General features: G+C 43.8%; 1 protein-coding gene across 6 annotated transcripts in view; it reads left to right on the top strand.

Annotated features, from left to right (window-relative positions):
- SEPTIN2 (septin 2) overlaps window positions 1-23,853 on the top strand; it is an 877,282-nt gene that overhangs the window by 682,055 nt on the left and 171,374 nt on the right. For all 6 annotated transcript variants that reach the window (XM_069213638.1, XM_069213641.1, XM_069213640.1 and 3 more), the window contains one exon: window positions 2,812-2,895. In XM_069213638.1, the coding sequence (XP_069069739.1) occupies window positions 2,812-2,895 (84 nt within the window). The remainder of the gene's footprint in view (window positions 1-2,811; window positions 2,896-23,853) is intronic.

The raw sequence follows: 23,853 nt of genomic DNA, 5'->3' as shown, positions 1-23,853 counted from the left end.
GTAAGTAACCTGTTCAGCAAGTTGGCTCTAGCGAAAATTGCACTTTCCACTGTAAGTCTGAGGAAGATGAAGTAAAGGACTTGAGTTCACCCTGCTGTTCAAAGTCTAGTGAGACAGCACAAGGGCTTCAAGATAAAGATGCTCTCAACAACGTCTCCTGAATTTCGTAACAATCCTGCAATTGGTTCCTGCTCACCCCTGGTTCATCAGACCTTCATTGGGTCCACAACAAATAGTGCATTCAAAGAGGCCATATTGCAGATTTCTGATGTGGTTCTAGCTCCCTCTGGCATGCCTTTGAGCTGAGTGAGTGTTTGCATTGTTAATCACTCCGTCCATCATCCTTTTGTGTTGCTAAAGATGCCTTTGAGCTCTACAGAGACATAGATTTCTCCAGTAGAACTTCAGTGGGCCCTCCTGCAACATTTGCCTCCTTGAGCCTGCGGGGGAATGTATTGGCTCAGGTACTTAATTCTATGTAATGTAATTCTACACTGTTTTCTTCTGTGCAGATACTAATTCAATTCTTCCAGCGTTGATCGATGAGCAGATTCAGACTTTTCTTCAATAATGAACTGGTACTTGCCCATTCCATGCCTATGTTGCTCTATGAAATCACATAAGTGCAGCAAGTAGTAATATAACTGTATTCCAGCCCAAGACCTCTTACTTGATGCTAGCACCAACATAAGATTCACTGTTTTTTGAGCCCCAATTCAGACGTTGTTCAAGAGGCACCCAATGTTCTCCAGGACACTAATGATAATGAAGGGGTCGTATTTATGCTTCTTCATTATAAAGATGATGCTTTGCATTTATGTCTCTAAAATGCCAGTGGGCTGGAGTCTTATCTGGAGCCACGGACGGGGGAAAGTACTTTGTTTGTAGTATGTTTTGGCGAGCAGTTGAAACACTTGTATTGCAGCTGCTTTCTAGAAGTGAACTACAGTGATTTATTTCCATTTTGAAAATTCCTCTCTCTGGTCTCCCTCACTAGTTGTGTGTCGTTTTGGTGCCTGCCAATTTTGAAATACAAATGTAACTTATTGTTATATATTGTTACAAAGTGGTGTAGGATTTGTACTGTTGTTTCTTGCTTAAATCATTTGAAAGCCTTACACTTATTCCTTTGATCAAGCCTGAATTCTCTATGCCATAGCTACCCAAGACTGATTTAACAGTTTTATTAAAGAAACCTAACAACCTGAAAATGTGTGACATTGTTATATGGTGAGGTCTCACAAACATACCACATAATTCACTTTCTTACACACCATACTTCCCGCCGAAGTTAGGGCAATGCCCATTTCGTTCTTTAATGTATGCTCGTGAGGTAATCCTCATGAAACTTATACCTGGTGTCTCTAAAATGTTTCGACAAATTGTAAATTTATTCAACATCTCATTCACTTTACATTAGTGTACAAAAAAGTATGGTAGTATTTTTTTTTAGAGGGGAAAACCAAAAGAGAATTCATGTCAGATGGGATCCTCTGAGTAATTAATAGCAACATGTCCAAAAATTTCCATCACAATAATTGTATTTGTATTGATGAAGTGACAGATATATCTGCAAAAATATTCTCAAATAATTGTTCCTGAAATTGGTGGACGGACAAATAACTATAATAATATGATACGTAAATTTCTGAAATCTGGTTCTAGTAAAAAGAAGTAACACCTACCTGAAAGTCTGAAGTAAATTTGTATAGTGATGCTTCTAAATTAATCTCCACAATTTAAATACAGCATATATGGACATTTAAAAGGTGTTGAACTAAAAATGTAACAGAGGATTACACATATAGAGTGCTCCGCTAATGTATAGTGTCTGAAATTCACTGGCCTGGGTTCCACCAGGTTCCAATCTTAAACATGTTGGCAACAGCCGTGTTTTAGTGTTGGAGCACCATATTTGGCTTTACCGTACAATGCTCAAATTGTAAGAGATGTGAAACTGAGGAATCACTTTTGCCACTTTTGTTGAAGTTAGCTGGTAAGTAGTTGAGGGGATTGTGGGAAAATATGCAAACATACCTTTAATTAGAAAGGATCTTCTTTTCTGACCTGAGCAGTGCAGCATATAATCCAAGTCAAAGAGGGGGAAGAAAACTTAGCTCTGTCTCTAAATCCCTACTATGGTAAACATTTTAACACCTTATTTCCAGCTGTAAGGTTAGGATACCACCTGTGCTACTATGGCCAGTTAAATATTTATCCCATGCATCATGGTCCTATCTAAACAAAGGGGGGGGGGGAATCTTACATGGCTTATATGGCATTAACTCTTCAGTCCGAGTCAAAAATCTGCGGTTGGATCTTGATTTGTGGATGGAGTTTGTTCTGGCTTTAGCTATAATTATTAGTTAAGGCTGGTAACTGTGAGATGGGCTCTCTTCAAGAGCTTTTAAGGCAAGATTGGCTTGTGAGGAAGGAGACACACCGTTTTGTCCACAAAAAAAACCTTGCTATGTATTGTAACTGTGCAGCTTAGCATTTTGTTAGCTCCAGTAGTCCAAACTACTGATCTCTCTGTTCTTGCTGTATTAATTTATCAGTTTCCACATTTTTGGCGCTTATTGTTCTTGTGACCATAGCCATGGCAAGAGCATCATCTGCTGCGTCCTTATTTAGGAGTATATCAAGTATATATGTTCTGACACCAGTGCAAGCTAACAGACTGGAGCATAGATGATGCAGGACTTTGAGTGGTGGAAGGCAGGGCAAAATAGTTCAAATTTTTTTTTACAGCTACTACTTACAGTTCATCATCTTTCAAGCATAACATTGGTCTCTTCTTTCCCTTGGCAGCACCCACATGCAAGATCTGCAGGAGGTAACCCAAGATCTTCACTATGAGAACTTCCGATCGGAACGACTGAAAAGGGGTGGCAGGTTTGTATTGTGGTCTTTCTGCTTTTCTCTCTTACTACCTTTTCTTCTGCATCTCTCCCTTAAAACCATATGGCCAAAGCAGTACTGGAAACTCTTGTGACATGTCCTGCTCACACTCTGTGAAGGCTTGCTAGTGAATTTACTATGGACTTTTCAATATATTGAGCGTACTTTTTTTGTGGTCCTCGGGCAGTGGCTTGTAAATGGGCAATATCTTGATCATATTAGACCACTTGGTCAAAACCCAAAAACCCATCTTACAATGTACCTACCTGACTGACAGCTACTGTAGTCCTCTGTTGAATCCTGATGTTACACATTCCCTTTTACAGTTTCATGTAAAACACTTTTACGCCATTGGAGCTAAGTGCCATGTATAAACGTTACAAATAAATATCCTGAGCAAATACTTTATCTTACAACTGGCATCGCAGAGCCATCACACCAATAACTTTGCTTTCCAAATGAAAAACCTAGTTAAACTCTTAAGGCATCTTACCCTTCAGGAGTAATGAAATCATGAAGTCAAGGCTCATAGCAGGGGAGTGGTTGGGATTAATAATTCAGTAACTTTGTTAGACATTAATTAACACTGAATACGTTCAATATTCAGTTAGTGCTGTGACCTCAAACGCGAGTAGGACTTCATCAAAAACAAGTAGTAATATCAGTTAAAATGAGATCATAATGTGCTATCTGGTGTTGGCATACAGCTCTAACCCCAAATGTTAGACTTTTGCATTATATGGTGTTCTGATTGTTAGTTCTTCCCCAGCGCCAGACTGGATCTGGAGGATTTAAACAGTATTGGTCACAGCTGCGCATTAATATTGTTCTGCCTCAGAAGTGATGAAGGAGCCGCATACCAGTGCCACTCCTCTGGTCGATGTTCATTCCTTTTTTTCCGTGCCTTCATAGGCGGATTTGGAATGCCTTCCTATTTTCACTTGTTTTTTTTCTCAGGATTCTCGGTTTCGCCACTGTGCAAGGGAAGTATATACCCTTTTAAAACTAATGGATTTAAAACTTTTTTGTGACTCTTGCAAACAAATGTCTGTGATAGGCTGCCACAAGGTATTCCTCTGGGGTTTGGGTTAGGGGCATGACTCCAAGTCCTGAATGGTGTGTGGCTTTATGAATCTGAAAGTGAGCCAGGCCTCAGACCTACACTTGACGTGTTGGAATTAAAGCTTTCTCTTATGGAAGTTAAGACTAACATGTTATCAGACATTTTGCAGCCTGGACCGGCTTTCTCTGAGCTTTACTGCTATTCATTGAAGCTCTGACTGACACCATAATGGCCATCATTCTAAGATTTGTTTCTATCCTCCGGTGAACAGGCAGGTAGTTACGCAACACAGCCTGGCACAGTGTTCCCGGACTTCTGGATGCAGTGTCCTACTCCAGAAATCCCAATTTATTCCATAAAACTCTTCAGACAGAGTCTAAGAGAAATGAACCATTCAGCAAAGTGAGGTTTTCATTGTCCAGCCTAACCCTCTGCTTAGTCAATGCTAGCTGTTTTGCTGAGGAGGTATTGCCACACTTTATGGGGCATGGTTAGCAAGATTTTGCCGGGAGTTCCTGAGGAATTTAGGGCCAACCTGGCTAAGACTATCCAGGATGGTTAGGATGAGGCCAGATATGTCATCCATTCTGGGATAAGCATTACTGGCGATTGGGAAGAACAGCTGGCACTGGTGTGGTGCTTTGGGGTCATTCATGAATGAGATCCATAGACTTCTGTGGTGACATGCAGGCCGCGCAGACATGTATGCTGTTCATCGGATCTCGGCAGTTTGGAAAGAAGGCAGATTCCATGCTTGTATGCTTCAAAGAAAGCCGGTTCACTGCACGTTCTTTAGGTCTGTCTACTCTGGCAGAAAGTACCTTCAGCACTTTTGGCCCTTTTGTGGCTACTCCGGGGGTTTGGGATCCAGACAACACCAAGGCCCACCACATCTGCAACAGACACCACAACCCCATCAGGGTTGGGGTGTGGATGAAGTAGACAAAACCCAGCCCTCCATGGGCAGCATGCTTCTCAGTCCCCCAGCGGCCTTAGCCCCCAAGCGCATACTACCACGTGTGAGGCAGGATCAGATATTTCATCCAAAGATTACAAAATATAACAACCAAAAAGTGGGTTCAGTGGGGCTGTGCTGTTCCATTTCTATTCACGTTGTCGCATCTTTTATTCACCCTCCCCCCCACCACCCCCCCCTCTCCCCAATCCTCAGGCAGCTTTTAGAGGAGCACAAGTCCACCTTTCTTCGAGTTGCTGGTTCCTTCGGCCAGAGAAACCATAGTGAGGGTTCTGGTCCCAAAATTAGGAACTGGCTATTATTCTCTCTATTTTCTTATGCAAAAGAAGGACAAGGCTCATTTCAGATAGAGGAGCACTGGACTCCTGCACGCCTTTTCGCAGCAACTTCTCCTGCCTAAAGTTCTGAAGAAGATCAGCACAATCAGGCCTAAGTCATTCTTGTGGCTCTGATTGGGCCAAAACTTTGATACTTGGAACTTCTTGGCATCTCTCCTTGGGGATGATTTTCTATAGCATCAGCAGTGTAGGGTTCTGCCCTTTAACTTATGCAGTCTGCACCTCCATGGATGAAGATTGAGCCCTAACATTTGACTGCTTTTTAGTCTTCTTATTTTAGTTGTAGATGTCTCCTTTATGCCAAATATCCCTCGACAAAATCAGTGTATGCCAGGTGCTGGGGCAATTTTGTGGCTTGGTGTGACTCTCCTATTGTGTTGTATGTCCTATGCAAGCTGGGATGGGTGGAGGGTGGTTCTATTTCTACTAGAGCATGTGAGAGGGCTGCTTTGCTGAAATTGATTTAGGGTCACTAAGCAAATAATTGGATCTGTTCTTGACACCGTAGATTTGGTGTCCAGGTCTCAGTTCCTTTGTGATAATTTGTTGATCCACTTCACTGGATTCAACTGGTATCCCTTCAGGCATCCAGGCATCCAGGCAAACCCAACAGATGTCTCTCTTGTTGCCACAAACTTCTTTGACAAATAGGTCATTGTGAACTTGAACAGAGTTTGGTTCTTGTGCTTGTCTGCCTTCTCAGCAGTAAGGAAAATTCCAAACATGCAGAAATCCAGTCTTACAGGCAATACTCACCTTCTCAACCTGGCCAGCAGCTGTCCCTTTCACTCTGTGTGGGGTATGATGGCTTCAAGAGTCATCAAGAACATCCCAGTATTTTTCTCTTTCCTACCAGACCTACCTTGCCTAAGGCTTTTAAGGCAATTTCAGTGGACTTTTTATGCCATGTAGGAAGAAATGATTTAACGCCCCTGGCTCCATTGAAACTCCAGGTAGCAAAAAAGTCCAAGCCCTCAGCCCGCTGTTCTCTCCCACATTAAGAGAAGAGAAGAACCAGCGCATAAACCTGAAGCGACACTGGAGAAACTCTTATTGTCCAAAGGCCAAGGATCAATTTAACGAAGCTCTGAGAAATTTCCCCAAATCTTCCTGCAAAGCACAGAGTATTTTTCTTCTCAAATCTTGCCAGATTCAAATAACTCACAAGAGGTATAAAAAATTGTCCACTCTTTTTTCGCTCCTGAGGCAGTAAATAGTAAAATCTGCCCTTCTCGCGAACTTTGATATGCTCTCTTTTTTTCTTTTTTTTTCTTTCTCCAAGATAAAATTCAGAAAACGTACGCCACCTTTTCCACCAGCAAAACTTTTCGGGTAGACTTGAGGGTACAACAAAGTCATCTACTCTCAAATGTTCTCACAATTTCAGAGGAAGTTTTACTGAAAGATCTCGAGAAATGTAAATCAAGATCTCCAGCTGATCCTTACCTACCTCGGATCTTACAATTAATTGCCTTTACCGTCAGCTGGTGTTCAATAAAATACTGAACACCTCCGTAGAGGCTGGTTGTTTCCCTTCTGGTTGGAAACATGTTGTTCGATGGCATCTGTCGCTGTAGATACACATGGTATGCATGAGCTCGCCATCTGGTGTTGGGTCGGAGTGTTACAAGTTGTTTTTCTTCGAAGAAGTGTTTTCGAGTCACGGGACCGAGTGACTCCACCTTCTGTGCTCATTGCGCATGGGCGTCGACTCCATCTTCGATTGTTTTCTTTCCGCCATCGGGTTCGGACGTGTTCCTGTCGCTCCGAGTTTCGGAACATGTTTTTTTCCAGCCTTTACTTAAGCCTACAGCAAATCCGGCCAACTTGAGTAACTATAGACCCATTTCTCTTCTACTTGTGGCATACAAGATCCTGGAAAATTGGGTTCTCTCCTAGGGGATTTCCATATATAGACATAAGCATTGAATAGTCCCGCCTATGTGCGGGAACCCCAGAGAATATCTTCAATATATCTTATGTGTAGAATCTTGCCATTCTTCTTGAAGGCCTGTGGAGATACTTAAGCTATAGACCGATAATGCAGCCTCTATACATAGGCTACACCAACCCAAATCTTAATCATGATGCCAAAAAAGGGTCAAAGTATAATTACGTATAATTTCAGATGTTTTGTCTACAGTACAAATCTCCTTCACAAATCCCTTTTTAATGATAGATATAAGGAATTACAGGGTAGGCTGCCATTATCTTTAACAGTCCAGAGACCTCCAGTTTTTCGATATGCCCAGCAGATGGCAGTTGCTTTATTTCTTTTTGAAGGCCATGTATGACCTATGAGAATTGTAAGGATGTCTCTGACCACTCCACCAGGGAGGTGGGAGGGTTGCTTATGACTTATCATGGAACTTCCATTACGAGAGAACAGGAGTTACAGGTAAGAAACCGTTCCCACTCTTGTAGGGGATTTCAATGCATAGTCATAAGCACTGAATAGAATAGGAAACCCGTCCCTCAAAACCGCAATGGAGAGGACAGAGGGAGTACTTTAAATATCCAGGCAAATTGATTTTTGAGAGACGCTTGACCCACGTGAGCATCAGAGTCTATACAATAGTGTTTAGTGTGAACTGATTTCCAGGTTGCTGCTTTGTAAACTTCTGGAATTGGGATATTAGTAGCCGCTTTCCCTCTAGTTGAACGTGCTTTTGGTCTAGCTAAAAGAGGGTTCTTAGATCTTTGGTAGCAGAGAATTATACATTAAGCCACCCATTTTGAGATGGATTGTTTTGAAGAGGCCAAACCTGTACGCACTGGACTGTAGTTAATAAACAGTTAGTCCGTACAACGCATGATCATAGTTTTGTCCAGATTACATTTGAGAACCCTTCTAATGTCTAGTGAGTGGAGAGACCTTTCTGCTGGGGGGTAAATGGATTTTTTAAAACAAATGTATGTAATGAGATAGTCTGGCTCACGTGGCAATCCGAAACTACTTTGGGAAGAAATTTTGGGTGAGTCCTCATTACAACTTTGTTGGAATGAAAAACCATATATGGTGTATGAGAGCGTAGTGCTTGAATTTCGCGGACCATGGCCAGCAGATGTTATCGCCACCAGAAAAGCTGATTTCCATGTAATATGTTGCAGAGAAGCCTTGTGGATGGGTTCAAATGGATCTCATAAGATGGGAAAGTACAACATTAAGCTCCCAGGGAGGCAAGGGCCATCTGATGGGAGGGAAAACCTTCTTTAATCCCTCTAAGAAATCTTTTATGAATGGGATTTGGAAGACATTTGAGGTACATTTTCTGTAGGCAGTAAGAGCAGCCAGATTAATTTTTATGGAAGAGAATTGTAATCCAGATTTAGCCAAATGGAAGATAAATGGAAGAATAACAACTTCTTGGCAAGTGGTTGGATGACTTATCATGGAAATTCCCATACCATAGAACAGGAGTTAAAGGTAAGAAACCGTTCCTTTATTGCCAGCTCTTCTTTCTATAATCTAATGGCCAGCTACATGATACTTTTGGGCTTTCAGCAAGGTATGAGTACTGAAACTGCTTTGTTGGAAGTGACTGAAATTATTAAGCAAAATCTGGACTGTGGTTGTTCTTTGATGGTGGTTATGCTGGACCTTTCCTCAGCTTTCGGAACGGTTTCACATGCCACCGTTCTGAATGGACTTAGTGCGGCTGACATACAAGGCATGGCTTTGTCTTGGCTAAGGTAGTTTCTGGAGGAAAGATCCCAGTGGGTTTTACTTCCTCCTTTGTCATCTCACTATAAGCCATGTCTGTTTGGTTTTCCTCAGGTCTCAGCTCAGAGTCCTACTTATTTCAGTCTCTACCTGGCACTACTGGCCACGTTTATTGAGTCCTGGGGTGTGCAGTTACTGTCTTAAAACAGATGACACCCAACTACTATTGTCATTCAAGCAACTTTCAGACATAGGAGATGTAGTGCTGCAGAATGAAAGCATCTGCTTGGTATCTGTGCGCTTGTGTGAAGTACAGTACACGAAGGATAAATGTTATGCAACACGCATGATAAGAGGATTGACATTTTCAGCCACATATAACTGGTGCGGACATGCAGGTGTGAACTCTGGTAACTCGCATGAATTGTGTTGTGGAAGAATTGGCTTTGGAATCTTGCCTGCTGGGACAGTCTTTCATAAGGAAAGAAGAATAAAAGAAGTGTCCACTTGAAAAGAAGCAGAACCTGAACGGAAAACATCAAAGACTCATACCCTAAATTATATTTTGAAATCTGGAAATGAACTATAAGAAAGGGAGGTTGAGAATCCAAAATGTGTCACCTGTCAAGCAGCCAGACTGGCTGTGTGAGAAGATGTTCTGTAAGACTTCTTCCTATGACCAGGACTTGGGTCAAGGGCCTGCTAGTCTACTTGCTGGGCAAGAGGACATCACCCAGGACTCCAAGATCACCTTGCCTGGAGCACCATCTTGCCTCCTTGCCAAGACCAGTGTACTCCTTGCTGAAAAGGAGCGTGTTTGTTGTGTGGAGAACCCTGCAACAGGATTCCCTGAGTGAGTGTGAAGCTGTAACTGATTGAGTTGTTGCACATATGCAGTCAGCACTGCGACTCCTGTATGCCAATAGAGGATCGTCAGAGACTGAGCTGTGAGTTAACCCCCTTCACTGCCAGGCCTTTTCCCCTCCTGTGCCGAGCCTTTTTTTGGCTATTTGGGGCAGTACGCGCTTAGGCCCTCATAACCTTTTGTTCACATAAGCTACCCACGCCAAATTTGTGTCCTTTTTTTCCAACATCCTTGGGTTTCTAGAGGTACCCAGTCACTGTGGGTTCCACTGAAGGAGACCAAGAAATTAGCCAAAATACAGTCAAAATGTTGTTTTTGGTTTTTCAAAAAAATGGGAAAAAAGGGCTGCAGAAGGCGGCTCGTGTTTTTTTTTTTTTCCCCCTGAAAATGGCATCAACAAAGGGTTTGCGGTGGTAAGATCACCATCTTCCCAGCTTTCAGGAACAGTCAGACTTGAATTAGAAAACCCAATTTTTCAATACAATTTTAACATTTTACCGGGACATACCCCATTTTTACTATTTTTTTGTGCTTTCAGCCTCCTTCCAGTTAGTGACCAAAATGGGTGAGACACCAATGCTGGATCCCAGATAGCTAAACATTTCTGAAAAGTAGACAAAATTCTGCATTCAGCAAGGGGTCATTTGTGTAGATCCTACAAGAGTTTCCTACAGAAAATAACAGCTGAAATAAAAAAAAAATGAAATTGAGGTGATCAAAACAGCCATTTTTCTCCACGTTTTACTCTGTAACTTTTTCCTGCGATGTCTGATTTTTTTAAAGCAATATACTGTTACGTTAGCTGGACTCTTCTGTTTGCGGGGATATACAGGGCTTGTAGGTTCATCAAGAACCCTAGGTACCCAGAGCCAATAAATGAGCAGCACCTTGCAATGGGTTTTTATTCTATACCGGGTATACAGCAATTAATTTGCTGAAATATAAAAAGTGAAAAATAGGTATCAAGAAAACCTTTGTATTTCCAAAACGGCCACAAGATAAGGTGTTGAGAAGCAGTGGTTATTTGCACATCTCTGAATTTCGGGGTGCCCATACTAGCATGTGAATTACAGGTCATATCTCAATTAGATGTCTTTTTTACACACTCTTACATTTGGAAGGGCAAAATGTAGAGCATGAGAAGGGGCAATTACACTTGTTTTGCTATTCTGTGTCCTTCCATGTCTCCCGATAAAAATGGTACCTCGCTTGCGTGGATAGGCCTAGCGCCTCTGAAAGGAAATGCCCCAAAACCCAACGTGGACACATCATATTTTTCCACAAAAAACAGAGGGTTTTTTTACAAACGTGGACACATCACATTTTCACCAAGAAAACAGAGCTGTTTTTAGCAAAGTGCCTAGCTGTGGATTTTGGCCTGTAGCTCAGCCGGCACCCAGGGAAACCTAGCAACCCTGCGCAGTTATGAAAACTAGACACCAAGGGGAATCCAAGATGGGGTGACGTGTGGGGCTCTGACTAGGTTCTGTTACCCAGAATCCTTTGCAAACCTCAAAATTTGGCCAAAAAAACCACTTTTTCCTCTCATTTCGGTGACAGAAAGTTCTGGAATCTGAGAGGAGCCACACATTTTCTTCCACCCAGCGTTCCTCCAAGTCTCCCAATAAAAATGGTACCTCACTTGTGGGGGTGGGCCAGGTGCCTGCAACAGAAAAAGGCCAAAAACATGTTGAGATTGAGGAGATAGCACAGCGAGTTGATAAGCACATATTTTTCTTTTATACATCTGTTAGGCTGACTCGGCTTAGGGTCCCATGCAAGTGAGGTATCAATTTACTTGGGGGACTGAGGGGAACGCTGGGTGGTAGGAAATTGGTGCCGCAGCGGTGATCCTACAAAGAAAAGTGAGGAAAATATGATTTTTTTAATGCAATTTTTTTTAGGTTTGCCGAGGAGTCTGGGTAAGAAACTTTTGGGTGATCCAGGCAAGCAACACCTCCTTGGACTCCTTGGGGTGTCTATTTTTAAAACATGTCTGGTAGGTTTCCCTAGATGAAGGCCGCACCCGGGACCAAAACCATAGGTGCTCCCCCCACCCACACACACAAACACAGGTAGTTTTGCAATAGATCATTTTGGTGTGTCCACATACTTATGTCATGTTCCAAACAATAAAATTGTGAAAAGACATGCACTTAGGTTATGTTAAAAAGACCCCTCACCCCCCAAACTAAGTAGGTGGCATGCTTCATCATCGGGGTCCCACCCGAGGGACCTAGCGTGTCACAGGTGTGCTGCGACACCTGATTACAGCGGAGCAGGTTTTGTCGTTTTAACCACACGTACTGGTTGGATTTGGCACGAGGGTGAGTGATGGTTCAGTGGATCAAATTTTATTAACAAGAGATTTCAGAAAAATGAAATGCACTGTTAATAACTGAAAGGCCAAAAAACTGAACCAACGACTCACAGCTCGTGAGCTGTAAAGCCACGGCAAGGCACCAACAGATTTTCAGTCCATTCACCCACCTTTCATACATGTCATGCACAAGACCATTCATGCCGGCAGCACGGGCCCAGCACATTCTAATACTCGCCTCGACAGACAGCGCCTCTCAAGGGCCCATCACTTACATACGCCCACATGCCTGATACAGCAATTACACCAGCTGATGGGAGTGTGTGGACTGGTGTTTGGCTCACAGTGTTGCAGTAGCCAACAGCAAGTCAATATGTACATCGTCAGCCAAGCGCCACTCCACACACAATGGCATCACTTTTTTTTGTTTTTTTAAACAAAGAAACCACTCACTAATTAGAAATAATTACAAAACTACAAACTCAAAAGCTCTAACTAAGTACATGACAGAAATGCCAACCATGAAACTGAACACATGAAAATACAAAACAGGCAGTTTATACTCATGGTTGTTCCCAGTAATGGGTGTGGTAATTCTTCAAACATCCACCCAGACACAGCCCAGGCTTTGAAGGACAATCTGGGCACTACATACGAGTCTCCCTCCGGATACCTCTTCGAAAACACACTCGACATTTCTTAGCTGGAAAGTCTTCTTTGGGTGCAGGAGGAATGTGCTCAGCAAAGTGGCGATCTTTCAATCTAGCCACATCCTCCACCACTGCTTCTCTAGGAACTCTGGCCTGTTCCACCACAATACGGCTCTCTATCACTAACTCCTGAAATTTCACAAATGTCATCATTGACTCTGGAGACCTATCTTTAAACACAATAAAAGCATTAAAAGTTACTAAGTGGAAGACGTGAATTGCTAACTTCTTATACCAAACATAAGACTTACGAATAGCAGTTTAAGGTTACAACCGTTGATCAACTCTATCTACACCTCCCATGTGCTTATTATAATCTAAAATGCGCACAGGTTTGCACACTTCAGCAACCCGGCCCCAAACAGTCACGAAGGAAATACTCTCATCATGGATGGTACTTAGCATGTAGACATCCCTCCTGTCTGAAAATGTCAAAGCTTGCAGCTCATCATTCTGCAAGGCACTGCACTGTCCCCTCAAGTATTTTACAGACAAGCTCCCTTGGATAGCCTTTCCGGTTACAACGAATTGTGCCACAAGCAACAGTGTCCACTCTAAACAATTCCTTGAACAACTGCACTCCAGTGTAGAAGTTATCTACATACAAATGGTGACCTTTGTTGAACAGTCGTCTACCAAGTTCCCACACAATTTTCTCAGTAACTCCAAAAGTGGGAGTACAACCAGGGGGGTCAATACTGGAATCCCTACCAGTGTAGACATGGAAACTATACACATATCCTGCACTACTTTCAGGCAGCATATACAATTTAACTCCATATCGTGCCCTCTTGCTAGGAATGTACTGCCTAACAACCAAACAACCCTTGAAGAGGACGAAAGACTCGTCCACAGCTATTTCTTTGCCTGGAACATCATCATCTGAAAACCGATCTACAAAATGATCAAGGACAGGCCTAATCTTAAAAAGATGGTCAGAATCAGGGTGATCTTGTGGCAAGGCTAATGCATTGTCAATAAAATGCAGCATCCTAAGAAGAAGCAAATACTGATTACGACTCAAGGTTGCAGGAAATATAGCTGTTGCCATCAAAGGACTAGTAGACCAATAAGAAACCAGTGACGGCTTCCTTATCAAACTCAAAAAACGTTTCATCTCCAAATTTGTGGGATTCCACTGGGGAGCTCTAGAGTGTGGCCTAAATCTAGCAGCGTTGTCCCTCAAATACTGCTCCGCATACAAATTAATCTGCTCAACAATCTCTTCCAAAAACACATCATCCACAAATAACTCAAAGAAATTGACAGGCAAAAAGTTCTCTGTATTGACTCTACACCCCGGGAGACAGTAAAGGCAGGCAACTCTGGCTGCTCCATGTTTGGGGCAACCCAGATTTAAGGTCTTCTAACGGGAAACCTTTCAGCCCCAGGTTGCTGCACTAATGGCACATCAGTGTCCTCCTCTAAAACAGGCCCTTCATCTGCACTGAGTGTGGCTTCCTTATCAGAAGATTCCTCTCTGACAGAAACTTCACTGCCAAAATCTCACACTTCCTCCTCTTCCTCAGATGCAGAGTCCGTCTCATAATCAGACAATGACTCAAAAAGCATACCAACCACCTGCTGAGCGGTCATCCTGCGGCGAGCCATGATCTTTCCTACGAAAATTAACTAGACAAATGCACCACCAACAACCAGCACTGTGTAGAATACGTAATAAAGTGTAGCTTTATCAGTCAGAGTTATAAAATCAAAAACTATACTGCTCACTTGCCTGAAAAAGCTTGACTCACCAGCAACTACTCTGCACAGACACAGCAATCACCAATGATATCCCACTAAAAAGAAAGAAAGAAAAGCAAATAAAAAATAAGACAACACAAATATCATTGTGCACATATCTAAGGACAATTTCACACACAAACCTGCTTTTAGTACACCACCTACAAACGTGTCATTCGTGCATGGCAACAATACTCCTTTGGAGTAAATTGTTTTTACTTACCTAAAATATGCAACTATGCAAACCGCAGGTCAACCACCGCCAAAACCACAATGAGCCACAGCAAAGAAAGCAAAAGCTATGAACTAGAACAAAAAGGAGGGAAACAAAATGATCACAAATGCAAATACTTCGTCAGTTGACAAACATCCCACCATCAAGCGTTTAGAAATTGGTGCCTAAGTGGATTCTGCCACAGGGGCAGATGGGCCTACTAAAAAATAGGCCTATCTGCCCCAAGGAGGGCAGAAAATACCTTTAGTAGTGTGTCCCCACGGGGAGCGACCGGTGGAAAACAAGTTCATAAAATTTGTTATGTTGTGGCTTATTAAATGGAGGGCATTGATAGAACAAGCAGAGCTCGATCCTCGCAACGTTTGGGGATCACAGGGAGTCGAGAGCAACTGCAGATTGAAAATGTCGCCCTTTAAGAGTAGAAAAGCATTTGAGGCACACGCAGAGCAAGCCTAGCATACCTCAACTCACAGAAGCTCTCTAGTGCCTGAAGCGTGCAGAGCCAAGCAGCTTCAGAAGCACATCCCAACCCCTTTCATGCTCATATGCCTGAACCTTATTTTAATAAAAAACATTTAAGTTAGGCATGCGGGCATGGTGAAACTTGAATCGCGGCCATGAAGCAGGCACCGTGCTGGAAAACAAAAGCTGCAAAGTTTGTTTACACTGAAACGCACAGCTGCAAAAGCACACGCACACACACACACTGCATTACTTGCCTTGCCACTGTTGAGCCATGGGGAGGTCAGAAACGAAAAGCTGGGAGCAGCGACTGGTGCCAAAGATAAACAATCGAGCAGCGAGGAGATAGCAGAAGGAAAAAGTAGTGCACGAAAACTAAATATATGGCCGAGAATGAAAGGATCCATTTAGCAGAGGCAGTCTCCATAGCGGGATCAAAAACAGCCAAAAAGTGGGAGAAATGTAAAGCATTTACCAAACCAAAGGAAGTTGGAAAGGCAGACCAAGGAACCAGTGAAAGTGATGGGCGTGGTGAAGGCCCATAGAAGTAGATACAGCAGAGACAGAGCGTACGCGCTGCCTAGGATCACACTAAAAATGGAGCGCTTAGAATGTATGGCGTGGACACTGTATTTTAATCCCTGTCCAAAGTAAATGCAAACATTACTCATTGTATTAATCCTAAGGCAACGCTAATCAAATATTAAAGCATTATAATAAATAAATAACAATTGGTGAAAAGCAAGCAAAATAAATATACAAAATGAAACACTCTAATAGGTTTTCGACAAAGAATGTGAGTCAAATGAAAGTATTCCGGGAAAAATACCCTCAATTGTCTGTCTTCAAACCGTACATGCTCCTAATATCTCCACCACAACAGTTGAATTGATGTTGTGTAGAGAAAAACTAATTTATTGTATATGACAGAATGTGATGAGTCACATGAGCACACTTAAGATCAGTACTCTATAATAGGGCCATCAAACACTAGGAAAAGCAACTCTGAGGGCAATTGTTAAGGTTATGACCGGGAATGTCTGGGATCTCCATAATTACACTAAGATATTGGGTAAAATTGTATTTTAAAATGTAGAGTTGGACTGACCTTTTCACAGGAGATTCATTTAAGTGATGCAGAGGGTGATAAATTGGGGGATAAATGGAGGAGGCAGTTATATTCATCCTCCTACTCTGCAAATGCTAGTGGAGCAGCCATTAGGGTGGCTCCTGCTGTGCCGTTCCTTGTCATGAGTCTCATGCTGTTATAGAAGGCAGGTATGTTTTAGTACATGGACTGTTTGACAGGAGGAAAATTTGCATGTTGAAATTATGTGCTCCTAATCTGGACGATAAAATGTACTTTTTTTTAGGGAGCGCCCGTTATCCTCCAATCTTATTTGGAGATTCCCCTGTTGCGGGATGGTGACTAACTGTTTACTGGATGTTGAGCAAGGGAGACAACCATCCAAACTCCAGACAAACCCCAGAATGGTGGAGGGCACTTGTGGAGGTGATGAATGGACCATCTGGATTATGTGGCTGTGTGGATATCACTGACCTTGATGACAAAAGAATTCAAATTGACTCCCCTGTGCATGGTACATTTACTAGATTACATATGATGTTAGTCTCACGTTCCCTGGGGGGACCAGTTGCAGAAGGTGGAGAACCTATGCAGGTTTTTGTCCAACCATGCACTGCTGCTGGTCACACATGCACAGCATCAGTGTAATGCTTCGATTCTCCCACGTGGCATCTCTGTCGTGAGGCCCCAAAAGATGTGTTCTGTACAAGTATAATAAAAGCCCTACAGAGGTACTTAACAACAATGGACTAATGAATGGGATGCGCTCAAGGAGGTCTTGTGTGGCAAATGGCTTGATAAAAAATATGGCACTAAATCCCAACTGCAAAAAGATGAGAAATCCAAGAAGAGAGAATAGCTGTTTAACTCAGAGAGGAAAGTAGCGCTGCGTAGGAACGTGGGAAAGTGTTAGCCGTGAAGATAGACAGGAGACGTATATAGGCAGCATTAGATAGGTTTGCTTACAGTGTCTTTGGACAGAAGCTACACAAGGATGGAGACAAGCAGGGCAGGTTCCTAGCCTGATGCTTAAGAGGGAGGCTCCCACACCCATGACACTGGCACTCAGTGGAGAGGATGAATTGATCGTATCTAGACAAACAGCAGTTAATAAGCACCTTAAGGGGTATCTAGCAGACGTTTATAGAAAGCCACTACTAACTTCTGCTCTTCTTATTTGGTGTTGAGGTTCCAAAGCTTTGTGAGAAGAGACTGCTAGCTTTAAATGTAGACATTACACAACACGGAATACATCCAGTTATCCCTGAGATGCTGCAAAATAAGATACCAGGAGCAGAATGTCTACCTCCTGGGGTCTACTAGATCTACATATCATGGCTGTCTAACTGTCTCTAGGAAGCCTGAGGTATTGTCAGGCTGCCACCTTCTATGTGAGAGGCTGTCATAGTCATGTTGCATAAACCACATAGAGACACTCAGTTACCTGTATCCTACCAACCTTTGACCACAATGAATGTGGAGGTGTTAGCCAAAACCATTGCAAACAGGCTAAAACTGTTTGGCTTCCAGATCCATGAGGGACAGTGTGACTTCAATCCCACTAGAAGCGTTCTCTTGAAGATTAGACACCTGACCCATCATATACATACAATCCAGGCCTCCAACATGGATGCAGCATCTGTAGCCTTAGAAATAGAAATGACCTTCAGGTACACTGGACTGGGGACACGTGGAGGCGGTTTTCTGGACGATTAGGTTTGGCCCCAAATTCCTTAGTTGGGTTTCTTTGCTCTACTCCAATCTCACAATGCGGGTTCGCTATGGTGGTTACATTTTACTGCAGCTGGAATGTGGAGAGAGTCTAGGCAGGATTGCCCCATCTCCAAACCCTCCTGTTTTTGCTGGCCATGAAAATGCTGACTGTTCACCTAAAACGAGTTTTGAGTGACTGTGCCATTGGGGTGGGGAACGCTATATACATAGAATCCCAAAACGCTTGTGACACCTTTCTGTATCTGAAACAGCCACTAATTTTGATTCAGAGATTGTTTGAGTAAATTCAGAGGCTTCGGGCTTACATATTAATAGGGGCAAATCACTACCCTTCCTATTGGCTGGGCTGGAGGGCGCTCCGATAGAGATTTGACGAGCTGAGCCAGCCCTGAGAGATTGAAAGGTTCCAGTACTTGGGGATTCAAGTAGCACATGCAGTGAAGAGACAGTTCACCTATAACATGGATAGAGTGACACGCCTCCAGGTTGCTGTACGCTTTTGGAAGTCTGTGCCATTGTCCATAGATAGAAGATAGCGGTGGCAAAAAATTGTCTTCCTTATCTGGAGCCTATACGCTTTACAAAATTCTGTTTGTCTGGTTCCCAAGGATGCATTAAAAAAATTGGCCAAATTATTGGGGTTTGAGGGTGTGCATGTGTGGGGGGTTGGGGGGTTGTTGGATGTCGAAGAGTCGTAGTAGAGTAGGACTGAATGCCCTTGAATTATACTATTTGAAATTACAGGTCAACATGCTGCCAAATGGTGCTCAGTAGGGGGCTTTTACGAGACCAGGCTTCTGGCGGGAGTAGTAGGAGTTGAAAAGTTGCTGATATTATTGTCTGGAAGTAGACAGGAGAGATTGAGCCATTATATAATGCAACAAATGGCTTACGTTTGGGAGACTGGTGTGACGGCTGTGCTGCATAAACCTCCTCCAACTTCAGGAAGTTTATAATTTGGTGGCTCCAGCAATTTCATTGAGATAAGTAGTAACATATCAATGCAAATATGACATGTTTCCCTAACACGATTGCGTTGGGGTGTGTGCTGGCAAAGCTGACCAAGACTCTCTGGGATATCCAGACGTATTTCACAATTTCCCCAGCAGAGATGCACAAATTAAAAATCTTGATATGGGCTCGATATCGCGTGTCAACTTAGATGCATTAAAAAGGGATAGGACCCATTGGTTTTAAAGGCAAGATAAGGTGGGAGGAGAGACATACGAGAACCCTTGATGGATGGGGAGTGGGTGTAGAGCATATGACCAGGTGAGGAAGATTTCCAGCAATGCCAGATTTAAACTGGCTCAATTCCATTAATGTTATCATGCCTACCTCACACCCACCAGACTCCACTGTATCAACCTGACATATGCCCTAGGTGTGAAATGGCTGGTGCAGAATTCCTGTATATGGTTAGGAGGACTGCTAAGGTTGAACACTACTGGAGGGAAATCATAGAGAGGCTGATAGAGGCCACAAGTATCCACATAGCAATGTCATAGTAATAAAACCTTTATTCGGATTTAGCAAAACCCATAGAAGAATAGTACACAACACAAAAATATTACAATACTTTCAATACCATTAAAATATTACAAAAAAGCTTTTTCATTGAGGTCAAAAACATCAAAGGTCTTTTAAGTGCAAGTTAAGAGACGTCCAGGTCAGAGATATGCTGAACAATAGTCCTAACTAATTGAAATTGCTTACTTTCTCCAGAACTGAGGTCCCTATTGTAAAAGTTTTGGATTTGGTTCTGCCGGGCCCAAAGTCATAATGAATGACTTAGAATGGTTTATTTTAAGGTCTAGATTAGTCATATAGTCTGAAAATGCATCCAGTAGGATTTGTTAACCATTTGCCTTGCAGGCCATTAGCACGGCATCGTCTGCATAAAGTTAAATAGAGATTTGTTAACCTCCAATACATGGAATTTCCTTCCCTAACTCAGCCAAGTGTTTAGATAATCTGTTTATATGTAACATGGATGAGGGAGCAAGAATCCACCCGTCTTACTCCCTGGTAGATTTTATTGAGGGGGTTAATTTACTCTGCAAGCCAAATCTGACCTTCACAGTAAAGCCCTGGTGTGAGCTTTTGAATAATAAAAGGTGTTCAGCCTACATCTCCATCTCTTGCATCAGAGACCAAATGTTTCCATAGTTTACCAGATCAAAAATGGTGGATAGATCTATAAAGGCGAGTAGAGACCCCTTTTTTTCCCTGGGCATATTTGCCAATTATTAGGTAAAGATTAAGACATTGGTCGACTGCCCACTCCTGTTTTAAAACCAAATTTCACATTGGACAGATTTTTTTTGTTCATTGGCCCATGATTCCAGTGGCTTCAGGAACACACTACTAAGAATCTTTATACAGGAATCTATGAAAGAAAAGGGTCTATAGCATGATGGAAAGGGCCTATCCCGTTTTTTAAAGATTGGTATGATAATAGCAGTCGTACAGTATCCAGGAATAAATCCAACCAATACATTTTTTAATATGTTTGATAGCAAAGGGGCCCACAAATCTATATAAGATTTTAAGATGTCTGCTGCCATCCCGTCCGGGCATGGCACTTTTCCAAGTGCACATTTATTAATGGCTTTCACTACTTCACTTATTTCAATGTTTATAGTGGAATTTGGTATTACTATTCTGTTCTTGGCTCAATCAATGTTTGAGGGAGCAATGGAGGGAAGATTTGAGTGGAAGATAGCTGTAAAACAGGCCGGCCATGGATCAACGGGGAACACCACCATGATCATTGGTGCACTGGTATCTGTAAAGTAAGGCCTACTAATTGTGTCCCAAAAAAGTTTGTTTTTAGGGTGGCTGCTTTCTATAGCTCTCCCCAAGCAAAGGCCTTAATCTCCATTTTCCTCTCATTTATTTTTGTTTTATGATTGCCTTGCAGTTTTAATATGTTCTACCTGGCTGGGATGTGTTTGTGACAGTTTTTTGTTTCTTGTAGGTGGCTAAACATTCAGCATTCATCCATTTGAAAAAGGTTTTTTTTTCCCCTCTTAAGGGTATATCAGCGATAGGATTATCAGAATTGGCCCTACCTAGACTCTCAAACTCACTATGATTACACTGACCAGGAGCATTTTCAAAAGGTACAAAAGCTGACTGCTGCACAACTATCTGCCTCAAAAAAAGGGTCTGGGTTCACCTTACCATATTTTAACTTAAGACCCTTTTTTATTTGGTTATACCTTTCTATTGTCATTAATGTGATTTGGAAACCCATAACTGAAGTTACAGGACAAAATAAAGGGGGTTATGATCACTCATGCATTTTGGCCACAACCATAAATTCCTGAATAGAATTTAACAAATCTGCAGTTAGAAATATAAACTCAGGAAGGCTCCCCAGGTTGATAACAGTGAAAGTTGGAAGTAAGCTTTCCCCCGACCAACCATGTCATTTATTGGAATTAGGGTATAGTTTAAAATAAGGCTGTTCAGGGCTTCTCCATAGGGAGTATGTAGAAAATGGTTGATTACTCGCATGTGGGTTCGTAGATCCACAAACCTGTTAAATCATTCATCTTACAGAGTTTAGTGTTAGTCGCCAGCCCAGATTAACAGTCTTGCTTTTTGTTCTTGAAAGGAATGACGTCACAATCATCAAAAGGGTCAATAGCCTCTGATGCTTGATGCTTGGAATTAATATAATAATAATTAATCAACATAACATTATGTTCTTTCTCAGTCAATATAAAAACCAAGAAAAAAGGGGAGCACCAAAACTTTAAAATCTTAGAGAAAGGGATTTGGACATTGATTACAATTGCCAGGCCACCCTTGGCCTTACTCACTGGAGATGGCAGAACTGGATTCCGAAAGGCATAAAATCCATTCAGATGGGGGGCGTGGCCTGGTTGCCGGGCAAGATGGCCGGCACTATGTGAGGCTCTGCCGGGCCGCGGGCCGTTTATTAGTTTTATTTATCCTGCAGGCGGTGCTGGCTGGAGTGGGCTTGGGCGGTACCCCGGTTGTGCCCCCGGGACATTTTGGGCGCTGTGGTAGCGCGGCTGGGGCCTGGATTCGCGCGGTCGGGTGTGACGGTGGGCCGCTGCCCGCGCACGCGCTTTGAAAGGCGGGGTGGCCTTGAAACTGCTCCCGTCGAACACGCTGTGCCGGGAGCGAGAGTGCTCCGGGAGCCCTGATCGGCGGCTTGGTCGGGCCGCGGCCCAGCTGCTTCAGCGACCTGTTTGGGCCTCGTGGCCCTTTGGATTCTATGCCGCTGGTGTTACTGGTGGTGCCGGGGCTCCGATGGCCCGGTGAAGCAGACGGGTGCGCGAGGAGCAGGCCCAGTGCAGAAAAATCGGCCCTGAGTGGAGGTGGACTGACCTGTGAATTGTGGCGGCCTGGGGGTGCCAGATATTGGTGAGTGGACGGCCGACGGGGCCGCGGTGTGCTGCTGCGGAGCACCCCCCGGGGCGGTACCCATACAGGGCCTGTCAGATTCCCATTGGAGGTCTAGTGCTGTGCTGCCTAGAGTGCCGGGCTGGATGCTGGGGTCGATCGCTGAAAGTGGGTAGCGGTGAACTGGTGCTGGTGACGCCGGCTGGGCCTGTGGCGGTCCACTGAAGGCCTGAAGTTGGAAGGGGCTCCCCTTACAGGGTGGCTGGCTCTGGCTGGGGCCTGGGAGCGGTCCTCTGCATAGCAGATTCGCTGAGCTGAAGCTGGTACTGGTGGAGTACAGTGAGGTACTAGCACGGACTGGCCTGCTGTTTGGAGAGTTTTGATGCAGGCCTGGTGACCTGGGTGCTGGCAGGTGGACCTGTGGTGCGACTTGGGTGGCTGGGAGAGAGCTACCGGTTTGTGGGAGACTGTTGCTCCGAATCCTTCGTACTGCTCTAGCGTGGACAGGAGTCCGAATGTGCTGAGCTGAACTATGTGCAAGGCTGATCAGCATCAAGCAAAACTCACCTTTGAGGGTGGGAAAAAGAGGAGTGCGGCTTCTGCCTCTCAGCCCAGTAAAGTCGAGATTGGTGAGGGGAGCCGGGAGGTGTCTGTGCGGTCCATGTTCTTGGAGCTTAAGACTAGCTTGGCTGGCATTGACGCCAAGCTGGACCATGTGACGGAACAGCTTGACCGCATCAGAGCCCGGGTAGATGACCACGATTTCAGGTTTGAGGTTCTGGAGTCGCGCACGTCAAAAATAGAAGATGCACGCCGGGGTGATAGAGAACAGATTGCACAAATGGAGCGCATCCTGGAGGTGATATGGAATAAAAACGAGGACTTGGAGGCGAGGTCCCACCGTAATAATATTTGCATCGTGGGGCTGCCGGAGGCGACTGATATGGGTTGCATGGAAGACTTTGTGGAGAGTATGTTGTCGGACTTGTTTGCGGGCGAGCTCTCGCGGATGCTGGTGGTGGAGAGGGCGCACAGGTCCTTGGGGCCTCGTCCCCCGCCGGTAACTCCTCCGCGTCCAATTATAGCGCGCCTATTGAATTACCTGGATCGGGACGCTGTCCTTCGTCTGGCAAGGGAAAGGAGGCCGCTGATGTACAAGAACTCGGAACTCAATTTCTTCCTTGATTATACCCCAGGTGTGCAGGCTCAGAGGCGTGCTTTTTTGCCGACCAAACGGCTGTTGAGCCAGGCCGGAGTCGGGTTCGCCCTGTTGTATCCTGCCAAGTTGAGGGTGCGACACGAGGGGAAGGTTCTGTATTTCACGGACCCAAAGCAGGCAGCCAGGTTTGCTCGACGACTGCCTAAAGGGCGGGGG

The sequence above is a fragment of the Pleurodeles waltl genome, chromosome 11 (genome assembly GCF_031143425.1).
Source record: "Pleurodeles waltl isolate 20211129_DDA chromosome 11, aPleWal1.hap1.20221129, whole genome shotgun sequence".
Taxonomy (NCBI): Eukaryota; Metazoa; Chordata; class Amphibia; order Caudata; family Salamandridae; genus Pleurodeles; species Pleurodeles waltl.
The sequence above is the reverse complement of the archived record's forward strand: the minus strand, read 5'-3'. Positions and strand labels throughout refer to the sequence as shown.